Here is a 26,115-nt window from a genome sequence, read left to right on the forward strand (position 1 = left end):
ACTCTATATCCAGGGTCATCAAATAGCGGATCCTTCCCGAGTTTTCTTCGGCCTCAACCCATTCTCCAATATATATTTTTTTCAGGTCTGTTGAAATTATGTTGAATCTTTAGCAAAGGATAAAGCATCGAACACTGTTCTAGCACTAACAGCTATTGAAATGTCTAAGAACATATTGGGGACATTGTAGCACTGTTTAACGTGGGAAAAGGAGTGTTTTTTTTTTTATGAGACAGCAGGCATGGAGCAGAAATCGCTGACTTTCACCCCTCGCCCCTACCACTGAGCCCTTAGCCCTCTGTTTTGCTGGTTCATGTCTAGGGGTAGGGTGTCCCGATTCTTGTTGAGATAGAGGGGTAGGGAGAAGTGTTGGGGCTACATGACCCTCCAAACGGAGGTTTTTTAGAGACTCCAAACAGAGAGATATAAGAAACAAAGAAAAACCAGCGATATGGAGAACAAGAGACCAAAGAAACACACAAATGTGAGAATTTTCTCTGTTAAAAATCACAATATCCACTGTTTTATCTTAGTTTAATGTCGTTTCAGTGTATTTTGGTCGTTTTCTTCATAACAAGCATAAAAAATCGCTAATAGCATGCTAATGTCTCGGTAGCCAGCTTGCTAACTTTCCTGTTCCACCTTAAATAGTCCAGCAGTTCTGACACCTGAAGAATGTAACTGCTGCTCCATTTAAGGTGGAACGGGAAAATTCGAACAAGAACAAGAATCTGGTGAATCTCTGACTTCAGCTTCATATCACTGAAGAATTAGGGGTGGGTGATAATAAATAATTGCCCCCCTCTTTGAAGGCATATGAGTCCCTAAATGTAACTAAAGCCCAGCAGTGAGGAGCTGAACTTTACCCTCCTCTGCTGTCACTGCAGACTGGCAGGGTCGCCTACAGAGCAGCGCTGGTAGCTGTTGATGAAGTGATGCTCTTTTTATTTGAGGGTCCCATTTCAGGGGGAAGATTTCAACCACTACCCTGTAACTCAGTTCCAAGAGATTAGGGTGACACTCCAAAACAAGGGGTAGGGTAAAAAGAAGAAATGGGACTGGTCTTTACTGTGTTGTGCTTAATAGTGGGGAGGGCAATATGGAAAAAAAAGTTAGACCATGATAACGACATTTTCAAAATACAAAATACATATGACGATATTTTGGCTCACAGACAAATTGGGCTGGTAGTGCCACAGTGCTATTAAAAACTGGATGATGTAATGATTTTATTCAGCGTTCCACCTACTGCCCTGTGCTAAATCCAATTAAACAGGATTAACTGTGCTCTCTTTGTTATGAAACATGCAGTTGGTTCAGTGTTCATTAGGTACTGACAATATCTGTGATATGCTCAGAAAAGCATGTTTATCACAAAAGCAAAACTGATCACAATAACAACATATCGCCATATTGCCCACCTCTACTTGAAGAACAATTACTTTATTTCAATTTTACTAAAAAGCTGTAATATAAAATCTGTTTTCCTATTTAATTGTGGAAAAATGGGCTTTTACTTTAAATGGACAAATACTTTGACTTCACATGACCAGAAATTTTTTATAATGTTGTTATTACCATACATTCCAAATACCAAATATATTTCCAATATTTGTAAATATTAGGTCGTGCATTTTACTAAGTATAAGTTGGATTTGTATGGTCTTTTTTTCAATAAAAGGATGTTTTTAGAGAAAAATTTGATTTTATGGTGTTTTTAGATTTTATGGTGCTGTGCTATGATTGCACGTCATATTTTTTTACCAAATACCCCACTTCTAAAAAATATTTTTTCAAATATTTACATTATTTAAGCAATGTTAAATAATAAAAACACATTAAAACATTTTTATAATGTTTAAGTAATAATTCATGCAATAGAAGGTTAAATTAGCTGTTTAATTGCAGATCAGATGGGTTGGCTGAGCATTTCAGAGCAATCTTCTGTTATATCACTCAGTACAGAGTTCCAAACTGTGTCTGCAAGCAATGTTAGCATTGAGCTGTGCATCAGTAGCTTAATAAAATAGGTTTTCATGGCTGAGCAGCTGAGCACAAGCCTAACATCGCTACGTGTAATGACAAGCATCAGGTGGGGTGGTGTAAAGCACCGCCACTGGACTCTGGAGCAGTTGAAACATGATCTCTGAAGTGATGAATCACACTTTTCTATCTGCCAGTCTGATAATGAATCTGGGTTTGGTGGATGCCAGGAGAACGCTACCTACTCAAATGTACACCGATCAGCCATAACATTATGACCACCTCCTTGTTTCTGCGCTCATTGTCCATTTTATCAGCTCCACTTACTATATAGGTGCACTTTATAGTCCTACAGTTACAGACTGTAGTCCATCTGTTTCTCTGATACTTTGTTAGCCCTCTTTTACCCTGTTCTTCAGTGGTCAGGACCCCCATGGACCCTCACAGAGCAGGTCCTATTTAGGTGGTGGATCATTCTCAGCACTGCAGTAACACTGACGTGTTGGTAGTGTGTTAGTGTGTGTTGCGCTGGTCTGAGTGGATCAGACACAGCAGTGCTGCTGGAGTTTTTAAACACCTCAGTGTCGCTGCTGGACTGAGAATAGTCCACCAATCAAAAATATCCAGCCAGCAGCGTCCTGTGGGCAGTGTCCTGTGACCATGAAGGACTAGAGGATGACCAACACAAACTGTGCAGCAGCAGATGAGCTATCGTCTCTGACTTTACATCTACAAGGTGGACCGACAAGGTAGGAGTGTCTAATAGAGTGGACAGTGAGTGGACACAGTGTTTAAAAACTCCAGCAGCGCTGCTGTGTCTGATCCACTCAGACCAGCACAACGTCAGTGTTACTGCAGTGCTGAGAATGACCCACCACCAAAATAGTACCTGCTCTGTGAGGGTCCATGGGGGTCCTGGCCACTGAAGAACAGGGTAATAAAGTATCAGAGAAACAGATGGACTACAGTCTGTAACTGTAGAACTACAGAGTGGAGCTGAGCGTAGAAGCAAGGAGGGGGTCATAATGCTATGCCTGCGCTTGTAGAGACATTTCGGCATTATTCGTCCTCGTGAAAGGCTTTTTCACACACCCCACTCACACTCTCTATTTCCCACAATCCTTCCGTCTCCCTCACTCACACTCCGCCGTGACGTCAACATCTGTCTGAACAAACCGACGCCAAATCACAGAAAAGGGAGCGCCGGCGACCAGGAGGTAATGACCACAACTCAACTCCGCGAACCTGCTTTTGTGTGTGGCTCGCGTGTTTTTTTTAAATCGCCGTGTAAACAGACAGCAGTGTTGTTTATTAACGCGAACTAATACCCGGTTATTAACCGAGGCAGAAGTCGGTGAGAGAAGGCGGAGATGGTAGCAGCTCGTTAGCTCGGTGTAGTTGGGGTCGCTAGCTGGCCGGTTCGCCGCGGCGGGGTGGAGACAAAGCAGATGAGGGCTTTCAGTGCGAATAACAACACGTGCTTCTGGGTGATTCTCATGGCCGAACTGGGATTAATAACTGGGCTTTTTTCGCTGCTGTCCGGTTCAGTTTGTTCACCAGTTGTCCGACTTCGCGAACCAGCTTGTCGAATGTGCGCTAGTCGAACAAGCTAACCGGTTAGCCCCGTTATCCACAAGGGCTTAGCCGAGTTAGCCAGCTAGCCAGGGTGCTAACGCTAAGCTACTTCCCTTCTTCTCCTAGTTTTACTGCTGTGTTGGGGACTTTTGCCCGTTTAACGAACCTGTATAAATCCCGAAACAGGGTAGCTGACTGTAGTTAGCGTTTTCTGCGCGATTCCTAAACGGGGTTCCCCCTAAAATTGGTTATATTGCTGGTCGTGTCTGAATTTACCCGTGTATTTATAGCTGCATCACGTAGCCGTGAAGTCCTCCGTTAGTCAGAATGAGTTGGCGCAGCTTCTCGCGAATGTCTGTGGATTTACACCCAAATGAGTAGCATAAGCAGCGCATTACGATGCAGCGAAAATACATTATTTCTATATCTTTAACTTGACAAATAACCTAAGAGGTATTACGGAGTATTACGGAGGAACGCTATCCTAGCATTCCGGCCTAAACCCGGCATTTAATGCAGAATTTGTCGTGTTGTTTAATATTCTGTACCGCAGCGTTGCAGCTCTCAGCCTCACTGCTTTAATATTATTCACGGTTATTTTTTAAAACAGGTCGTTTTTGTCCATCATTGTTCTCTCACCGCTATACTGTAAGCATTATATCGGCAGTAACCGAGCTGTGTAACCTGACTGACCGCCTGTATAGGACGTTTCTAGCATTATCAAGTAGGAGTTTAATCCGTTTTGTTTTTCTTTCCTGTCATATTTTCCTCTGGTGATCAGACTAATTACTGCATATTGAATCAGAAATTAATTTTTAATCGTTAAGCAGCTAAACATTCTCGTCGTACAGACCCAGAGGAAAGAAATGTTCAAAATGAGATCTCCTCTGAATCTCAGGCTCTTATCCTAGACACAGTTTGAGACTTTATCCATTTTGTCCTGAGAAATAATCCTCTATGGAGCTGGTGACACCCTCTATCAATAAAAATAATACGTGGCCACGACTTAGTAAAGTCGTCCCACGGCTTACTAAGTTGTGGCCACGCATTAGGATCTTGTTCCCATACGTTAATGAGGCGTGGTCACGCATTATTTTTATTTGTACAGGATGTCACCAGCGGGGCTCTGTAACCCTCAGATTTTCTCACTTTGATCAAAATGTTGTCTTTAGAGTCTGACTCGTCTCAGCCCAGCCTCAGCTGAGTAATATCTCCATAAGAAAAGTGTGAGATCTCATCGTTCTCTCATACAGCTCCGTTCTAGATCACAGAACCCTCTCAGCAGTCTGTCAGTGCAGAAGGAGAACTCACGCTTTTCTCCTTCATCACCAGAACGTCTCACAGTGAGACGCTGATGTTAATCTCCTCTTTTCTCCTGAGGAGGTTCAGGAGAAACAGTTCAGAAATCAGTGATCCTTCATTAATATAATACTGAGATCTGCTTTATTTCTCTGAGACAATCCTAAGAAAGAATTTCTTTCCTCTGGGGAACATTATGCATATAAATACAGTGAAAGGCAGGCGGCGAGAGAGGAGAGTGAGGCTGTGTTCTGATGTGAACTGACAGAATAAAAGGTCTGATGTAGTAATTATCACCAAAATGGGATAGAAGGACACATGCATCCATATTTAAGTAAGTTCCAATCCAGATATAGCACCTTTAAATATTTTTTTCTAGTCCCCTGAATGGTGATCACTGTTATTAGAGCACATCGCTTTTTACTCTGTTTTGTGATTAAATCATGTTAAAAATAGGCTACACATGAAAATCAAGCCCGAACATGACAGAACTATTGATGTTAACTGGCCGAAGTTTATAATAGAAACTGTATTAGGTCAGATTGATCGTATCCCAACCTTACACAGCTGTATACTTTCAAAATTATGGAAAAAAAATGTATTTTATATGGGAAAACTGTATAGGTTGACACCTGTTCTGTACCTACCATGCAATGTACACTGTGATTAAAAAAAAGCCACTGATATAGAGCTAATAAATACAGAATTGATATCTGGCTTTCAGGCAGTAAAATTAGCTATCTAGCTTTCTTTGACTAGTTGAGAGGGGGGCACATTTCCAGTAGCCCACCCTCAAGTATCCCCCTCAAAGCATTTGTCATTTTTCAAAAGCTCCTCCCACCTTCAAGATACATCATCAGAAGTGTCTTAACCCGATTTTCTCCCCAATTTAGTCGTCTCCAATTCCACCCGCTAGTTAGGACTCCCCCAATCACACGATGCTATCAACGCTAGGAGGGTGAAGGCTAACACAGGCTTCCTCCGAGACCTGTGAAACCAACCACCGCTTCTTTTCGAACTGCCGCTCACGCAACGTCACTGGACAGCCGAACGCGCTCGGAGGAAAGCGCCAACCGCCAGATCTGTTACGTCAGCTAACAGACGCCTGCGCTGACTAGCATCGCGCTGAGTGATGGGGGAAGAAGGAGGGGCCATCCCACCCACCCAGAGAGAGCGAGGCCAATTGTGCTCTCTCGGACTCCCGACTACGGACGGCTGTAGCATCACCAGGGATCGAACTCACGATCTCCTGATGATGGGGCCAACGCTTAGACGGTTGCGCCACTCGGGAGCCTATCAGAAGTGTCTTTAAACCAGAAAATCTCTAGAGGCTACTGTGGCACCACTGTAGGATGCAGTTACGCATGTTTACAGCAGAGAAAACTGTTGTTGCGTTTTCCATTTTGGCCAGAATGTCAGTAGTTAGATGTTGATGCTTGATTGAAGTTGTTATGCTAGATAACGTTTAAACTTATCCTTGTAGGTGTATCCAGAACTGCAGGTAATTTAAACTGAGGGATTGTCTTTCCTGCAGCTTAAGACAGTAGTAAGGTTTGCAGAATAATGTTCAGCCTTAAGGCCTCAGCAGACTTCTTGTGGAGACGACGTTCGCCTGGCTTCAGCGAACAATATCACAGAGAAAATAAATAGCTGCAGACGTCGTGCGGAGGCTTCGTTCGCCGTGTCGCGCACGTGGCAGCTGGGCGAACTCCGTGGACAAAGACGCTACGCGACAAAGCCTCTGATTGGTCGGTAAAAAAAGAGGCGTGCCATGAAACAAAGATGGACAACTTTGAGGAGCTTCAGCTTTGGCAGATACACTAATATTTCACTGTGAAACACACATTTGTTACATAAACAATATCTCCTAAATGTAAGATGTTAAGTCTGTTATTCAGTAGTACTAGCTAGTACTAAGCACCAACATATAGGTTATCTTATATTTAGATTCATAAGAGGACGAGGCTGAAGTTGGCTTTCTATTCTCCAGCTTCTTGTTCAAATTTTCCCGTTCCACCTTAAATGGTGGCAGCATTCTGAACTCAAACATCGCCATAGTTAGAACTGTGATAGAATTGTTTTCCAGCAGCCATGAAACTTATCATAAAATGTCATAACATCACATGGAGCATCCGCGTCAGGCAACACAAAACCGCAGAAAGTATGCGAGCTTGTAAGCTTGCGAAGGCGTTTTTGGCTTCGCACAAACTTCGAGAATTTAGTTTCACAAGAAGTACGCTGAGACCTTTAGCCAGTGCTTTACAGAGGCCAGCTACTACTTCAGAGGTCACTAATAGGCGGACCACGGTCCGAGTCTGGACCCTAACGCTGTCCTATGCGGACCTGGACCTATAACCAATAAACTATGGAGAATCATTTAATTTCAATGGGGTGGTCCTGTTTTAATCGGTGTAGCTTTTCTAGCCTTTGCGGTACCACTTTAATGGCCCGGGAGACTCACAGACCAATCACGTGTTGTCAATATCACTTGTGACGCTACTCAGCCAATCAGATCTGTGCATTATGATGAGCACTGAGACTCGAGTGAGTGAGGCACACACAGGGGAGGGACGAGGCGAGACACAGCAGTCAGAGAAGAAAGTGAGTCAGAGGGAAGTTATTTCACATGGCGTGATCTAAAAAGAGAAAACTGACAGTAAATGTTGTTGAAATATGACTGAACTGTACTTTATTTGATTTGATATTCAGTTGTTGACTATAAGATGTTGATATACCTACTAGGCTACTTCAGTAAACAGTATATGACACTGAATCATAATGCAACTTGGACATTATGATTTTCCAGACCTTTGCTTGAGGACATTTTCTCTACCTGGACCTTAATGAATTTAAATTAAAGACCCCTGGACTACATGATTGCTTATGATTAATCGTTTTGCCCCAAGCTCAGGCATTTAAACAGTCTCACATATGGTCATTTTTGGACACCATGTGCAGTTCTTTAGTGACCATTCCCACCTTGGAGTATCAAGAGTGCACCCATGTGGTTTGACATTGAACTGTATCACTGCATCCCTTTTTGGTGGCTTTTGAGATGATTTTAGAAAGTTGTGCACATTTCGCACTCCTACCTACTGGCACAGTTATACATAATCAGCGATTGTCCAGGTCACTGGCTGTTGATGAGTGGGTAATAATGAATCTTTCCTTGCCTCTACCCTGTTGCAGGACATGGCTGTAAATGTGTACTCCACCTCAGTGACCAGCGACAACCTGAGTCGCCATGATATGCTCGCATGGATCAATGAGTCACTACAGATGAACCTCACTAAGATTGAGTTGCTATGTTCAGGTAGGTAGAGAAACGTGTTGTGTAGTGCCATACACTGTTAGACATAAAGGTACTGAGATGAACCCATGAGGGAACCACCCCAGTGACAGTTTAGTACCTTTATTAATGAGAGTGTATGTAGTAGCACACCAAAGGGCCAGTTTCCTAGATCCAGATTAAGATAAGCCTAGACTGAAATGTATTCCCAGTGGTGGCTCACCATTGGCATTGTAGTTTAGTCTATGTCTAGGCTTAATCCAGACGTTTAGTCCAGTGCATGGTAGTATCGTATCACTGTACCTAGACATTTTCACTATACGCAGTATGTATCACAGTATTTTGACTCAATGCACTAGTAGTGTCACGTTTAACTGCTATCAGAAACTGGGTACAATGACTTCTCAAGATTTCACATACTGTGCGGAATTAAATCCTCCTGATGTATTACTGTGTTATGATTACGTTCTCTTTTTAATGAAACATGAACTTGATCAGTGTGCTTTAGATACTGATGATATCCGCAATGTATTGCCCACCTCTAGCATGTAATTGTCACGTATTTATATTGTTCCATTTTTGCCAGCTCAGCTGTTTTCTGTGAATAGATGCTAATTCATAATACAGGGAGATTCACTCAAAAGAGGACCCGAATATTCTGAAACAACGTGCAATGAGCTCCTCAGTATATGGAGCTTCGAACAAGCCGGGATGCCCCTGCGTAGGAGCAATGAGGTAGGCGCCGGACAACCGTCGCAACATTTAACCTCCATTTATGTGTCTGGCAGAAAACGGAGATCACTTGCAGCATCGCATGTAATGCAATCGATTACACATGTTAAGTTGTGTAGCGTATTTTTTTGGGTTCAGCTTGCTTCATCCTAACAGGAGTTACAGCAGAATATTAGGGGCCTCTTTCGAGTGAATCTCCCTGTATAAAGAACATCATTGTTTTTCATGTAAATATAAGTTTTGTATTGCTTAATTATTTTTGTTTGCCCTACAGGTGCGGCCTATTGCCAGTTCATGGACATGCTCTTTCCTGGCTGCGTGCCTTTGAAGAAAGTTAAATTTTCAGCGAAGTTAGAGCATGAATACATCCATAATTTTAAGATTTTGCAAGCTGCCTTCAAGAGAATGGGTGTTGACAAAGTGAGTTACTTCTGATGCTTACCCTCAACCTAATCGCTTTATTTTATGCATTTTTCACAAACTTCGAGGATCAAAAAATGTCATCATATTGATTATGAAGCAACAGTTCATAATACGTTCCACAAGACGTGTTTGTACTCACTGGTTTCTGATGTTTATACTGTAAAACACAGTGTATGTCTCTGTGCATAGGAATGATGCCAGCTATAGCTGTGCTCCAGCGTGCTAATTATGTTTACCTTCGAGGTAGCGTGTCTGCCAGATCACAAGCCAAACAGTCTCGAATTTGTTCCAAATATTTGGCAGTAGAGATGGAGACCAGTCAGGCTTCACAAGCCAAGTTCACACTGAACAGAGCTGGCTTTGATCGCTAGGTAGCCCATTCAGCGTGAGGGAGGTTTGTCAGTGTAGTTGTCAAGCTCTTTCTGAGAGGTCAGTTCAAGCATGGCTAGAAACAGTTTGGATTCTGGAAAAATGTTGATTTAATATCTTTTTTGTACAGAAAGTAAGCAGATCCCCTTTTGTTCTGTCTTCATTCATTTTTATTTTGTTCTGAAAATTGGTTACCTTTTTAATTTTATTTCTGATTTGCTTTATAATCTCTCCCTTGCCCTAGATCATCCCTGTTGACAAGTTGATAAAAGGCAAATTCCAGGACAACTTTGAATTCGTTCAGTGGTTTAAGAAGTTCTTCGATGCGAACTACGACGGAAAAGAGTACGACCCGGTGGAGGCGCGGCAGGGCCAGGACACCATGCCTGTGCCCAACGCTGCCATGCCTGCCCTCAGCAAGCCCAAGAAGATCATGAACGCAGGTTGGTTTTTGTGAATAAGTGTAGTACATCTCCTGCCATGTCAGGGCAGGTTCCTCCTGAGGTCCTCTCGCTAATACAAAATGAAGCGCAAGTTCAGTATTTTGATGGTTAGAGGTTTACATGCATTTTCACACAGTGTGAAATGAGAGCTTGTTCTTACAGAACTGATCTACCTTTGTATTCACCGGTGAGTAGTTTGCATATATTCTGCAGATGTAGTGATAATAGCCTGTGTTAATGTCCTTTTGACTTCACTCTTAGTTTATTCTGTAAGAATGCTAAAGCCCTGACTTTCAATGTTGCCACAGTCTGACTAATCACGTTTTACAGAAAATGTGATTTTATGAGAATTGACATAAAAACACAGTATACTTAAAAGATACAGACAGCTGTGTCTTTTCCCAAAGGAAATCTGCTGTGTTTTTCCACTTATTAGATTAATTTGATCAGCTGGGATGTTTTGGATTGGGTGAAGTAGCACGGTTACACTTTAACTTGAACACTGCTAAATAATAGACATAATCATGCCATAAATGTGTCATGGCTGATGTCTTCCCTTACAAAAAAACGTATACTTAAAAGTTCATTTTATTAAGTAAACTTAGGTAATGTTCGAGTATATTTCCCAAGTATACTTTATGTAGTAAGTATATTTATTTAAATGTTCTAGTAGTACAGTGTACTATATAAGTACTTTTTGGGACTAAATTGGCGAACCTTTTAGTTTATAAAAGTATATTTTTAAATGTTCTTTAGGTGTAAAAGTAGTAAACTTTGAGAACACAACTGGTTTACATTTAAGTTTTATTTTGTGCTTCAGCTATACTGTGAAATACACTTACAAGTAAATTTACATGTACAACCCCATTTCCAAAAAAGCTGGGACGCTGTGCAAAATGTAAACAAAATGCAATGATGTGCAAATCATTTAAAGCCTATAATTAATCGAAATAGTAATAGAATAATAGTAATAAAGACAACATATCAAATGTTGAAACAGAAATTTTATTGTTTTTTGAAAATATATGCCCATTTTGAATTTTATGTCAACATTACGTTCCAAAAAAAGTTGGGACGGGGGCAACAAAAGGCTGGTAAAGTTGTGTAATGCTACACCTGGTGGTTGATTGGCAACAGGTCAGTAACATGATTGGGTATAAAAGAGCATCTCAGAGAGGTGGAGTCTTTCAGAAGTAAAGATGAGGAGGGGTTCACCACTCTGTGAAAGACTGCGTGATCAAATAGTGCAACAATTCAAGAATAACGTTTCTCACTGTAAAATAGCAAAGAACTTTTGTTTTTCATCATCTACGGTACAGAATATCATTAAAAGATTCAGAGACCTGGAGAAATCTCTGTATGTAAGAGACATGGGCGAAAACCAGTATTTGCTGGCGGTGATCTTTGGGCCCTCAGGCAGCACTGCATTAAAAACAGACATGATTCTGTAGTGGAAATCACTGCATGGGCTCAGAAACACTTCTGAAAACCACTGTCTGTGAAAACAGTTCATCACTGCATCCACAAATGCAAGTTAAAACTCTAAAACGCAAAGAAGAAATCATATATAAACAGGATCCAGAAACACCGCCACCTTCTCTGGGCCCGAGCTCATTTAAAATGGACTGAGGTGAAGTGGAACAGTGTCCTGTGACAAATCAACATTTGAAATTCTTTTTGGAAATCAAGTCCACTCAGCTTGTTATCAGTGCACAGTTCAAAAGCCAGTATTCATGATGGTATAGGGGGCATTAGTGCACATGGGCTGGGTGACATGCACATCTGTGAAGGCACCATTAATGCTGGATGATATATACATGTTTTGGCAACATATGCTGCCATCCAGACCACATCTTTTTCAGGGAAGGCCTTGATTATTTCAGCAAGACAATGTCAAACCACATTCTGCATGCATTACAACAGCATTGCTCCGTATTAAGAGTCTGGGTGCTAAACTGACCCGCCTGCTGTCCAGACCTGTCACCACTGAAAACATCTGGCGCATTATGAAATAAAGAAAATACAACAAATGAGCCCCCGAACTGTTGAGCAGCTGAAATCCTGTATCAAACAAGAACGAGAAAACATTTCACTCTCAAAACTACAGCAGTGTCTCCTCAGTTCCCAAACGCTTACAGAGTGATGTTAAAGAAGAGGTGATGAAACAGTGGTAAACAGGCCCCCGTCCCAACTTTTTTGGAATGTATTGTTGACATCAAATTCAAAATGGGCAAATATTTTTCAAAAAACAAAACAAATTCTCAGTTTCAACGTTTATGTTGTCTTATTGGTATTGTCCTTTAAAAATATGGTTTACATGATTTGCATATCATTGCATCCTATTTTTATTTACGTTCTGCACAGCGTCCCAAGTTTTTTTGAAATGGGGTTGCACTTGTTTTATACCTCTAGCCCACTTTTTAGTTTATAAAGGTATATTTTATATGTTTTATATTTATATCTTAGAGGTATAATTACAAATACAGGCCACAAGTATATACAAGTATATGAATAAGTACATACAAATATATGTATACAAGTATATGTATAAGTACAAGTGTAAGCTTAGTATACTTGAACTATATTTAGTTTAAAAGAAGTATACTAATAGCACACTTGAATAAACTTCTTTTTTGTAAGGGTTATGCTGTCACACGGTGTCCAGTAATATAATAGCATCAATTAAATTGTCATGACAGGTGTCATAATGTTTAATATCAAACAGAACGGCATCTGTCATGGCAGTTACCAGTAATCCGTCTACCATCTCGTGACATTACATGACATCTGCCTTGACATGTTCATTTTTGTGTAGCAGGGTTCAAGTAAAGTGATATCAATATCCCTATCAGACAGAAATATCATAATGTGAGCGTTTGTTCAGTGGAGGCTCACTGTCTATCACATGGGTTGTGGTGCTGTGTGGTATCAAATTCTTAAGATGAACCGAATTGTTCTGTCTCACTTTGTCTTGCATCGCCACTTGGTTTTTCTTCTTTTCACATCAACAAATTTGGACCTCGTCCCCTGTAGCTGGTAAAAGCCAGATCTGCTTAATCAGAGACCTGAACTTTGACTGGAATCATTTAAAAAAAAGTACAGCATGCAATATTAATAACTAGACAGACTGTTTGCATTTATAAATACTGAAAAGGCGAATTATTAAGGGAATCTATTTATAGCACCAGTAGAAATTGTTTGCATATGCATTCATGTTTTAAACATGTCTGTTGTATTTTTGTGTGCATTTAGAAGGCAAGAAAATTTGAATGTAAATTTTAATTTTACAGTGTAAAAAGTATCTTTCAGATGTTCTGGTATGTTACCATATTAACCTTTTGTCAGCAGTAATCTGGTAAGGACCCATTCTTCCTATAAATGTAAGTGGCAGTAGTGCCAGCTTTGGGGTGCTTTGGTCATTAGCTTCCCAAAACTAAAGTCTAATTAAAAGAAAGAGGTACTAAAAGGCTGCACTGGTTAAATTTCATAGAACAGCTCAGACAGAAGGGATTTTTGGTGTAACAGCTGCAGGGACAGCTATGGCAGTGAGGGGAAAAAATATGTTGTATGTCCATAGCCGGGCGTGTTGGTCTGCAAAATAAAAACTTCAGTCTAATATAGTTCAGTACAGCAGCAAAGACACCTGGCTAATTTGATTGACTGTCCCCTTTTCCCTGCTGGGTCATCTGATCATAATGCGAGATAGAGAGGTAATTTTAAGTACAGGGCGATTCAAAAAGATTCATCGGATTAAAAAATGATTTATTTCACTTGTAAATCATTACAGATCAGTGCAGTGAACTGTAAATGGTTTAAATGAGCATAAAGTTTATTATGTAATTGTAGAAGGTCTCAGTCTGAACCTCCTCCAGCTGTACAGACAACATCAACACCATAGTCAAACTCATCCCATACTGGATTGAGCGTGTCGGGTGTCGCTGCACTCACGGCTCTTTCAGTGCGATTTCGGAGATCATCCAGTGTTGTGGAACCAGCGACGAACGCTCTGAGCTGTTGGAGCTTCACTGCCCACGAAAATCACACTGCACAGTTATGACGGATTCACTCTTATTGAAGTGGAGAACGCAGAACGCTTTCTGCTCAGGGGTCTCATCTCCTCTCAGACTGAAGGGAGCCGTCTTCCACTGACAGTCAGAAACTCTATGACCCCCTCTTTCAATTGGATTGTGATTGGTTCCTCGGTGCCTCACATTTGTAAAAATATGGTGGTTTGAAATCGGATGAATCTTTTTGAATCACCCTGTAGTTTGTAGTTAATTATAGAAAGTAATAACAAAAGATGGATGCTGAATAGTTTGAATTGTTTCATTTGTTGCTTGGTGAGTTTATACTACTAACGCAGTGACATTAATGATTTTTTTCTGTGGTTGCCATAGCCGTGCCTGATCCTGTCAGAACTTCCTTTTGTAGCAGTCGACAGTGACCAGAAGGGTTTTTATTAGAGAGATTAGATGGTTTTAGGTCAGTTTATCATTTAAAACAAGCTACTAGCCGAAGCTCATAATCCCTGAATGTGAGAAGAAAATGACAAAGTATCTAGGCTATAAAATGTACAAAACCTGCAGGACCTTCTGAAGATTTAAAGAAATTGGCAATCATGATATCCAAGCAGGGTCAAAGGTGACCTAATTTGATCTGTGAAATGATGGCTCCTGCCGTCATGCATGGGAGAGTCTCATGGGCTGAGATTGCATTGCTGCTGACAGAGTGAATGATTTTTATTAGGGATGCACTGAAATTAAATTTTTGGCCGAAACTGAACAAAATGAAACATTTTCATTCATATATATTATACTGGTTTTTCACAGTTTTTGTTTAATTAATTTTGCCACTTTTTTCACCATTGCATAAATTAAATAGGCTAAATGTATCTTGTCTTGGTTTTCAAAGAAAAAACAATTACTAAACTGAAATATAAAAAAAAGAACAGCGGCTCTGTTCTTTTCTTTACTCTTTCTGGAGTTACATTTGGCTCAAATGCTTGAAACTGTATAAAAGCTGGGAAAGTTCAGCTCTGGTGTGACTTGCTGTGTAAATATAACGCGTTAAAGTGGGTTTTAGTCTAGAACAGTTGGCTCTAGCCCTGGAGCTGAGGAAATATAATTAGTGCATCCCTAATTTTTATCAAGCCCATAAAGGTTTCTGGTAGCATGGCTATCACTGCATGCTCATAAACATGTCTTTGCATTGAGATTACAGTTACAAAGTAGAGTAATCAGTTGATTATTGAGCAAAATAACAGCCTAAAACTAATCTGCATAAGAACAGTCTGATGAAGGAAGAAATCAAAGGACAGCTTGCTACTGACTTGACGTGCTGTTTCCAGACATCAGTCACGTAGAACGTGAATAGACAAAAAGAATAAAGGCAAAGCAGCCCATAGTCTGAGGATTTCTGAAGAACTAAGAAGACATGTCTGGTCATCAGATACTGAAGCTTGTTAACTGAATGCTTTCTGTTGTGAAGTTAGTATAATCTGTTTTGAGGAATCCAAGATATTTTTCTATTATCTTTCTATTTTTCATTTTTTTAAACATTAGTTTCATAATAATTATATGGGAAAAAAAGGTTTGCAGGTTTACCGAAAGAGTTTATTGGTGCTGTATAATAAGATGATGTGAGACATTGTTCTGCAATTTGGTGCCCTTTTTTAGTTATGAAACCTAATCGTCCTTTGAGGCCCCCCCCCCACCAAAGTCATGACAGTTTCCTGTAAATTGTATTGCTAACAACAATGAAGAACAGGGCCCAGGTGTGTTGTCACAATATCACATATGTTTTGTGTTCTCACCTGCATTGTTTATACTGAACGTAGTCCTTGTGAAAGGACTGGATAATGTTTACTATGTTGGAGTCTTTTGCTGGGTTAGAAAAAGCAGTGTTCACAAATCCAATGCAGATCTGGGTGTTTTCACATATAGTTCTTTTCAAATAAACCAAACTGAGTTCTGGTAAAGTGAACCTGGAAGGAAACCAACTGCAAATGACATCAGTTCTTTTTATGTTCACAGTGTAAGTGAACTGTAAAGAGGACTCAGTTTTCTTTCTGGTCCTTTTTAGCAATGATGAGATCTTAGACCACAACTCCATTAGAGCTCAGACCCCTTTCACAGCACTCACGGTGGGCGCAGCGCTCGCAAAGTGGGAGGTGTTCTGTGATAAATCTAATGATTCAGGTGGCAAGAGAAGCTACTATCATGCAAAACTGGAAAAATGACCCTGTGTGCTGCGGTGGGTTCTGTTTTCAGCTGTGCTCCTCACTGAGCTCCACCCAGCAAAAATCTACATCTGTAATGAAACCGTGTACTTGAAAGGCTACATTCCCATTACCAGGCTGAAGTGGCACAAATCCGATTTTTTGCTCTAATGTGACTCAGATCTGATGTTTTCAGAGCTGTGTGGACACAAATCTGATCTTTTCAAATCCGACCTGAGCCACTTTCATATGTGGTCCTAGATCAGATACGTCTCTGATTCGTGGCCATGTGACCTTAATGTGACACTCAGATCGGCATTCATGTGCTTTTTTTCCACTGCCCTGCTCCATCATTCAGCGTTACCATGGCAGCAGTGCCGAACAGAAGTTAAAGCCTGTAAACGGTGGAAAAGCAGCTCATCTCACCTTTTTCTCCTTCGTCTCGCTCTAATAATGAAGCTGAGAGCTGATCAGAGTTAATTATCTTCTCAGCGAAGCTCGTTCTGCTCGTTAGTTTGTGCTGATGATGAACGTGATTCATTCACGTGACGTTACTGAGTAGGATGAGCTCATGTGGGTCATTTCAGGACGCCGGTTCGTCACATTAACGACAGATTTGAATCACTTACCTAAACGAGTGTGAACCAACATGTCAGAGAGATCGGATTTGAGCAATGAGGTTTGTAATGTGAGCGTAGCTAACGTAGCTTCATTCAGCGTTCAGTGTGAAAGCAGCTAAAACTCATTTACAGCATGAGACTTTAACATGGTAAAATCACACAGGCTCTCGCATATTATCGCGTTCACTCGGCTGCTGCTTGTCGCAGATCACAGACAGGCTTTATCCTGAGTAGAACCTTATGAATGACGCTTGCTGGTCTGTTTTTACCTGCTGAAGTGCTGGAAGACCTTGAGGTCTTCACCGTAAAGCAAAAGCGGACTAGGGCCATTTTTTCACAATGCACAAATCAGTCAAACCACTAAACGAACTGCGACGAAGCGAACTGAGACCACCTTGAGAGTTGGGTTTATTTTTGGGGCTGTTTAGAGGGGTCTGAGTTCATTTGCCGTGTTCCCATATGCCCAGAGTCTACTTCAGACACTGGAACTGTCCAAGTGTGAAAACGCCTCTGATCTGTCACTTGAAGTGTAAAAGCGTCTAGCCTCTACTGTTGAAGGTTTTTAAGTAAGCTACATTCCTGCTTTTTCCAGAGGAATTTTAACTCTTGTTTTTCCACTTGTCAAGTTATTGTTGCCTTGTTCGTTTCAGCACCGCCGAGGGCTGCTGTTGCTAAAGTAACGCCCAAGGTGGCACCCAGTTCTGCGCGGAGGCCAGGTGCCAGCGGAGATGACGAGAGGGCCGAGCTTATCCAAGAGGTGCTTTTACTCGCATGTAGTTTTGCTGAGCTCTGCTCCATAATCACTTTAGTAGAAGAGAGACTGAAGAGAAATAATTTTACATACTTAATATCCTTTTCATTCCTTCCACAGATAAATATACTGAAGTCTACAATCCAGGACATGGAGAAGGAGCGAGACTTTTACTTCGGCAAACTTAGGAACATTGAGTTGATCTGTCAGGAGAAGGAGAGCGAGGGAGATCCCACCTTGCAGAGGATTGTGGATATTCTCTATGCTACAGATGTGAGTTCAATGCAGAGTCAGATACTAATGCGTTCACAGCTGTGTTTCTGTGCATTCTGAGTTTTAAGTTAGATATGTAATAAATGGCCAGGTTTAACCATACACATCAAAATTGCCATGAGTCCAAACATTTCTTACAAAAAGAGATTTTTAGATTAGATTAAGTGACCCTTATTAGTCTTACAACGGGGAAATTTCACCTCTGCAGTCTAACCCATCCGTGCAGTCAAACACCACACGCACACTAGGGGGCAGTGAGCACACTTGCCCGGAGCGGTGGGCAGCCCTATCCACAGCGCCCAGGGAGCATTTGGGTGTTAGGTGCCTTGTTCAAGGGCAGCTCAGTCATGTACTGTGAGCCCAGGGGATCGAACCGGCGACTTTCTGGTCACAAGGCTGGTTCCCTAATCTCCAGCCCCTGACTGCCCCAGTTTTATTGGTTGTAGTTAACATCGTCCACATTTTGACCAGTTCAGTGATGTTGTGGGTTGGACATTTAGCCAGGCAGAAGTATGGTATGGTTGGTAGGGATGGCATCCAAATAGCGTTTTACAGGCTTCGAATACTGACTGATATTTCTCTACAATCTGAATATTGAATATCTGAATATTCATTCTCAAACCTTAAAAACAGAAACATTGGGCTAAGCGTTGACCCCATCATCAGGAGCACAATTGGCCTCGCTCTCTGGGTAGGTAGGATGCCCCCCCTTCTCCCCCCGTCATTCATATTGCCAAATAAAACAGCAAGATGGCTGCGCGAGCGACCAAAGAAACCCACAAATATTTTGAGTATTTTGTCTGTTAACAATTTCAATAATCATTATATTGTCTTAGTTTAATGTCGTTTAAATGTATTAAGGTAATTTTCTTCATAAAAAGCATAAAAATCGCTTGTAATATGCTAATGTCCCGGTAGCTAGCTAGCTAAACTACCCGTTCCACCTTAAATGGAGCAGAAGTTACATTCTGCCGCCTCAGGTGTCAGAACTGCTGCACCATTTAAGGTGGAACGGGAAGATTCGAACAAGAAGCTGGAGAATATCTGGCTTCAGCTTCATATCACTGAGGAATTAGGGGTGGGTGATAATAAATAATTGCCCCCCTCTTTGAAGATCATATGATGCCCTAAATGTAACTAAAGCCCAGCAGTGAGGAGCTGAACTTTACCCTCCTCTGCTGTCACTGCAGACTGGCAGGGTCGCCTACAGAGCAGCGCTGGTAGCTGTTAATGAAGTGATGCTCTTTTTATTTGAGGGTCCCATTTCAGAGGGAAGATTTCAACACTATCCCTTAACTCAGTTCCAAGGGGCAACACTCAAAAACAAGGGGTAGGGGTAAAAATAAGAAATGGGATTAGGCCTCTGTATTAATGCCGTTGATTTGAAAAAGAAATGTTGTGACCAGTTGTTTGCAAACTTTTGTATAGGATGTTAATTGACAAAGAATGTTGTACCTGTATTTAACAGATGGTTGTCATGTATTTTTGTGTCCAGCAAGTTCAACTCAGATTGGAATGACCCTTAAACTGGCATTCCAATCCATAGAATCGTGCCTTACGTGTCACTGAGCAATCAGGATGTGGTTTGGGAAAAGAAGCTGCTTTGCCTTACTTTTATTTTTCTGTGTGTCTCGTTCCTTTAGGAGGGCTTCGTCATACCAGACGCCGAATCAGAGGACCAGGAGGAGTTTTAATGCCCTCGGCTAGATCCAATCCTCGATCGTCTCCTTCCTCATCACTCCCTCTACACATTCACTTCCTCACACTGTTTCTGAAACACCTCCCAGATCACATTATGCATTTAGACTCTGAGTGAAGCTTGTATGGAAATTCCTTTCAACTGCGTACAGAGTTAAAGTAGTTAAGTTTGAAGTCTGGCGACCCTTTAGCCTCTGAGAAGGGCAAGACGGCTGCTGAGCTGACCTTGTTTGGCTCAGAGGAGAGAGAGCTTTTCATCAAGATTCAGCATGGTGTTCAAATTTTGATCCTGCTGTTCCTGCAACTTCAGTGGAACCTGCAAATTTATCCGTTGTATTAAATATTGTCTTTGTTTTTTGACACTGTTTCTTTTTGCCACTGTTGGAATAGAGAGGATGTTGTCACCTCTTTTCCTTGACGAGTAGGGTGGCATGTGCTTCACACTAATGCTATGCTAATCATGTTTTACCCAATTAAGAGTTGTTTTTTTTTTTTTTTTAATCTTCACAAAATCTTAGTTCTTACTCAGGATTCAGAAGTGAATCTGTGAACAACTGTTTTGTTTTTTTTAAAACCAACCCTGCAAAATGAGCATCGTCCATCTTTTTCCCCCTTTGATTTTTAAACCTTAGCGATCGTTTTATTGAAAGGCTAGTAGCAGTCACCTCTTCTCTTTGAACCTGTGACTGTGCCTTACAGACAGAGCAGAAGGAGATCCAGTCGGTCGTCTGCCTGGTTCGTCTTTGTCTGTCTTGTGGATGTAGAAAAACTTTGCTTGTGGTCCAGTAAGTCACTTATGCAGTAAGAAGGTCAGTTAATTCACTACCGTTCCAAATCTGCTCCAAACTGCAGTGATTGTAATCAATAAGTCAGACTTCGCTGACCTGTCTTGTGGATGGTCTCTTGGGATACTCACGTTACTGAGACGTTGAAAGCACAGTTGCAAAGCATCCTTGATGACCCTTTTTTTATAATTGTTTTATAAAGAGTAAACCAACCTTAAAGCATCGCCCCTGTGGCGATGGGTTCTGAAGGCCAAAATACTGCCCGTTTCTGCACTTTCAGTGCAAAGATTGATGTCTTCTTCTTTTTTACTGCCTTATATTTAATGCATCTATTTTTTTTTAAACCCTCTCACATTTTTTCGTTTCTTTGATAGAACTCTTTATATTTGTTCTGTGTTGGGAAATGTTGAATTCAAATTAAAGAGATGTTCAAACATTTCTCCTTTTTTCATTGCTTTGGCTTCAAAAATAGCCACTCTTAGAAGCTGTTCTAGGTACAGACCTCGCATCTTCCTTTTGTTTTTTTTTTTTTGGAAATTTTACTCAAAGCTAGTTCAGGAGCCGTGGGTGCTGGGCACTGCTTGTTTTCATGCACCCTTAGTAGTATCAACCTTGAGCCAAATAGAAATATTACTTGCTTAATACTTGTGGTAAATCTAGAAAAACATCCTGTGCCAGTTTTGTAATTGAGTTTTGGAATCTGGGTTGTGTTAAATCCATTTCATTCTCCATTTCTGTTGTTTTATCCAGAGGCTACATTCCAATTGGATAAAAAAAATTGGATTAAAAACAAAAAAACATAAAAAATGGTGTCCTGAAACTATTGCTGGTGTGAATGTTTTTATTTTCCCCACCATCAAATGTCTGTCTTCTGCTTCTGAAATGTTTCATTGCCTTGTTAGATGGGTGATTGATCATGCTTTATTAATTAATTTATGGTCAGTTGTGTGGAATGTGACTTTGGAATTCAGAGACTGTCCTGATGATTTTGGATCACTGTGCCATTTTTCTGTCTTGTTTTCCCTCCACTATCTCATGTAGCAGCAATATCATATCATATCAGCACTTGTGTTTTCTGGTTATTCAGATAACATCAGATTCAAACATCCCAACCTTTTTTTTTGAAGTGTAGAATCTCTATTGCTGTGTAGTTTTTGGGTCCAGCCTAGTTTGTCTGTGCAAAACCAATAACTGAAGCCTTAATTGGTGCTTTTAAAACATACCTTGACTGATTCCTTTGCAACAGTGGATAAACATTTGCATTAGATAAGTTTTCATTAACCTGCGGTGACTTGTGACAAAAGCGATGTAGCATAGAGATCATGGTTAAGATTCTCTTAACAGTACAGCGTTTTTTGCGAACCATGTTTCATAACGTTGCAATTAAGGGGCTTCGAAAGTGAGACCATTCATTGCGCTCCAAGTAAGAGTGTGGAATCATGGAAGTAGCAATCAAATGCAAATAAAAAAAGTTATTGAACATTACACATCATTGACCCGATGCTGATTTCGCCTTGACCTGGTTTTCTCTTTCTTGTGGTGAATTGCTCTTTACGACGATGATTAAAGCTGTAGAGTAGAATGAGGTTTAGTTCAAGACTGGAATTGGTCAATACAATATGCAGTGGTGCTTCTTTCCGAGTTTTTATCAGTTTGCTCTCCAGTGGCCTTCCAGAACAATCTAGAGATGGATTTTACACTGTGGGCCCTGTGCCACTTACATACTTTCTCTCCATCTCTATTTTTTGTTTTTTCGTTTTTCCTCTCCGTCACAGACGGTCTCTGTCCTCGTTTTTGTACTTGCAGGGTGTGTGGTTTTCTCCTTTTTTAATTGTATTTGCCAGGGTCAGTTTCTTACAAATAAAACAGTATTACATGTGTTTACTGCTAATGATGGTCTGTTATTTCCTTCGTTAATTTGTCCTTGGTTTTATAAGCAGGAGTTCACTTTTAATTTTTGCTCTAGGATTTTGATTTGTACGGAGCCCCTCTGGTGACATGCCGTATAAATAAAAATAACGTGTGGCCACAACATTCCTACGCCTACTAAGTCGTGGCCACAACTTAAATATTCCGGTGCCTTACTTAGTTCTTGTTCCCGTGAGTTAATACGCTGTGCACTATTTTTATTTATACGGGGTGTCAACAGCAGGGCTCCGTAGATTTGATATTAATTTAATTCATTCTTTCCCGTTCCTGCCTTGTAGTCGTCCCTCCCCCTATGTTCCCTTGGCCCTTTAATTGAGTGAAATTCAATTGCCTTTGTTGCTTTGCACAGACAATTAGCAATTTAGCTAACTGAAGCTAACGTAGCCGAGGGCCAAAAAAGTCTGTGCTGTTTTGATTCATGTATGACCTGTAGTTTCCTTAGGACCCCAACCATGACCTTATGAGACCCTTCATAGGTCTGCTTGATGAATCATTGAGGTTTGAGATTTTATATAAAAGGCTAATGGCGTGTTTAGCCTTGGGAACATAAGGTACACTCCCCTGTAGTCCACCTGTGTTTTGGATTTCAATGCTCTAACAAACCTGATTCAGCTCAAGAAGGACTTGTTCATTAGCCAATGAGTGTTTTAATGTAGTTTGTTTTTCTTTAAGCAATAGAACACGAGAGCTTTGGTGTTGGGAGATTTAGTGTCGTCTCATCTTCAGAGTCTGACCAAATCGGCTGTAGGTCAGATTTAAAAGTGTCCATTTTCTGCTTGTGCACAGAGTGAAGTAAAAACGTTCAAATGGCTTGAGCCAAATTATAGTTCCTTAACGAGCAGCTTGTTGCTACGTCAGAGTAACGAGCTCCGCCCACTCGCTGCACAGCCGGCAGTTTGTTCTCCAGCTCCTTACACTAAATTCCCAAACTGTCATCACCACTGAGCAGCTTTTCAGTCAGCAGCTGTGACAGAAGAACAGCTAAACAACCTGGAATCAGCCAGAAATGAACCCAATACCATTCGCCAAACGTGTAGTCTGATCTTCAGAGTCTGACCAAATCGGCTGTCGGTCAAATGTGATCTTAAAAGTGTCCATTTTCTGTTTGTGGCAAAGTAAGAAGTAAAAACGTTCAAATGGCTTGAGCGTCTCCTACAGCTGTCAAAGTGGTTGCTTAGCAACGGTGTCTCAGCGGAGTGATACAGTGTTTGATACCTAGATACCGCCTTGTGTCCAGCCAGGCACGTCAACGGCGCCGCCATTTTGGGGCGGTCAACATCGCTGCTAGACTGCATTCAGTACCATTACAGAGCAGCAGTTTAAGGAACATACTGTCTAAAATTACATTTTTTCAAAAATATTACACTCAGAAAGAGGGACAGGATTATATAACGGATGGAACTCAGCGATCCACGCTAATGTTTGTGTGATGTGTATTGATTGTGTGATGTGTAGATATGGCCGTGTGGTTGGTGAGACACAGAGAACCTGTTGATGTCATTGTTTTTCCATAGTTTCATATTAAGATTATTTAATTTCATAGTCTATTTACCACCTTAAATTGTGCATCAGCCAGCTTCTTGTTCGAATTTTCCCATTCCATCTTAAATGGTGCAGCTTCAGGCACCAGAAAGTGACTGCTGCACCATTTAAGATGGAATGGGAAAATTCAAACTAGAAGCTGGCGAATAGGAAGCCAACTTTAGCTTGGTTCTTCTTACTGTGTTTTGTGTTTTAATGTGTATTAAGATTAGAAGTGATTCACTCATTGATGGATTTGCTGATGTGTGAGGTTATGTTTCTACTCGCGCTAAACTCGGTTTTTAACGTCAGGAGCTAATTATAACGATTATAACGGTCAGTTATTTAAGTAATAAAAGCTGCCGAGAGCAGATCCGTGCAGCCTGGATTAATCTGTGTCTGAGGATTATAACTAAACAGATTTGGTGAAAATCAGTTGAGTAATAAGGAAGTTGAGGCTGATTTAATCCTGAGACTCTTCGTCTCTCAGTACAAGTGAATCTGTTCACAAGCGGATCTTGACCGCTCCAACATGGCGGACGCGCAGACGTATCGCCTCAGATAGAGAATAACGGACAACGCGGCATCCAGGTGTGTGTATCTATGGTTAGAACGCTTCTCAACCAATCAGCTTGCGTGGCTGGAACTAACTGTTGTATAAGACATCATAAAGAATCAAACACGCTCTTATAGACCGCTGTAGTCGTGTCGTCATTCTGTAGTCGCTGTGCTCTTATGCACTTAGGAACTCCGGGTCTGAGCTCCATTTCTCTATGCCCAGAATGAATACGGTTTTCGAAAAATCGCCTCTAGCGCCCCCTGTGTTAAATAAACATGTTCAGAACCCGATCCGTTCTGTCCTGTGAACATTCTTCTCTCGAACACCACTGGATCCTCTGAATTACGAGGTCGTAAAGAGTTGAAATATGAATATTGCTACATGTGAGCTAAAGCTACTGCGCTCTGAATTCACGTCATTAGACTGGCGGCCTCCTTAATCAGGCTTTGTCGGTGTACATTTCCATGTTCAGACTGAGGGCAGCTGAAAAGAAGTCAGAACAAAATCAGTTCTCTGTTCTTCACCTGATTCTCACTGAAACACCACAGATCTCTCCTTTTAGCTTGATTTGAAAAGATCTACAAACGAACCTGAACTCGGGCTGATCCAGTACAGACTCAGCTTAATATCACTGCTCACCCTGATAAACTGATTTAGGCTCTCAGAATATCCTCATTATTATTTTAATACTGGGAACATTTTTCTGAGGACATTCGCCAGCTTTTTGTTTGACTTTTCGCGTTCTGAACTGCTGCGCCATTTAAGGTGGAACGGGAAAATTCAAACAAGCAGCCGGAGAAAAAGAAGCTGACTCAGCTTCATGGAGGGTTGAAAGGCCTGATATGAGGAGGTTTCACTATTAACGCTTAACAGAGTAACACTAACTTATTTTTGCTGTTTCACAGAACCGACAGGTCAGTCTTTTGTCTCGTTTGCTGATGTTTGTGACAGCCAGTCACAGCTGCTACACCATTTAAGGTGGAACGGGAGCATTCAATCAAGAAGCTGCGAGAAAAGAAGCTAAATTCAGCCCCGTAGTTTAACACGGGGAGTATTTTTGATAGGGAGTTTTAGCCTCAAAATATCCCACCCAGAGGTTTATTTACAGGTAAACCTATAATTATGCGCTACAGTAGAACATTTCGATAAGGTAGCACAGCTGGTCAGAGCAGCGCCACAGCCCGCCTTAGTTTAGTGTAGCTTAGTGACGTCAAATTGATGCGCAGTAGCTTTAGCTCGCATGTAGCAATATTAGCATTATAGCTCTTTAACAGCCTCGTAATTCAGAGGATCCAGTGGTGTTCGAGAGAAGAATGTTCACATGACAAACCGGATCGGGTTCTGAACATGTTTATTTAACACAGGGGGCGCTAGAGGCTATTTTTCGAAAACCCTATTCATTCTAGCCCATAGAGACATGGAGCTCAGACCCGGAGCTCCTAATATGGGCATAACGAGGACTACAGAATGACGCACTACAGTGGTCTATAGGCGACCACAGCACACAACTATCACAGGAGGCGGCTCTGTACGAGTGTGAGTAGCGCTAACTTCACACAAACAAACAAAAAAACCCACACGCTTTGTGTATAACAGCAAATATGATGGAATTATGTTGAACTACCAGCCCAGTATATCTGTCATTTACA

At 41.1% G+C, this 26,115-nt stretch overlaps 1 protein-coding gene across 1 annotated transcript; it reads left to right on the forward strand.

Annotated features, from left to right (window-relative positions):
• Nucleotides 1-3,099: 3,099 nt before the first annotated feature.
• Nucleotides 3,100-22,337, forward strand: mapre1b (microtubule-associated protein, RP/EB family, member 1b). Its single transcript, XM_036591250.1, has 7 exons — nt 3,100-3,200; nt 8,047-8,170; nt 9,153-9,298; nt 9,915-10,113; nt 17,601-17,707; nt 17,822-17,974; nt 19,618-22,337. The coding sequence occupies exons 2-7, from the start codon at nt 8,050-8,052 to the stop codon at nt 19,666-19,668; spliced, it is 777 nt and encodes a 258-aa protein (XP_036447143.1). The 5' UTR covers nt 3,100-3,200; nt 8,047-8,049; the 3' UTR covers nt 19,669-22,337.
• Nucleotides 22,338-26,115: the final 3,778 nt, after the last annotated feature.

Source organism: Colossoma macropomum, unplaced genomic scaffold (assembly GCF_904425465.1).
Source record: "Colossoma macropomum unplaced genomic scaffold, Colossoma_macropomum, whole genome shotgun sequence".
In the NCBI taxonomy this organism is placed as follows: Eukaryota; Metazoa; Chordata; class Actinopteri; order Characiformes; family Serrasalmidae; genus Colossoma; species Colossoma macropomum.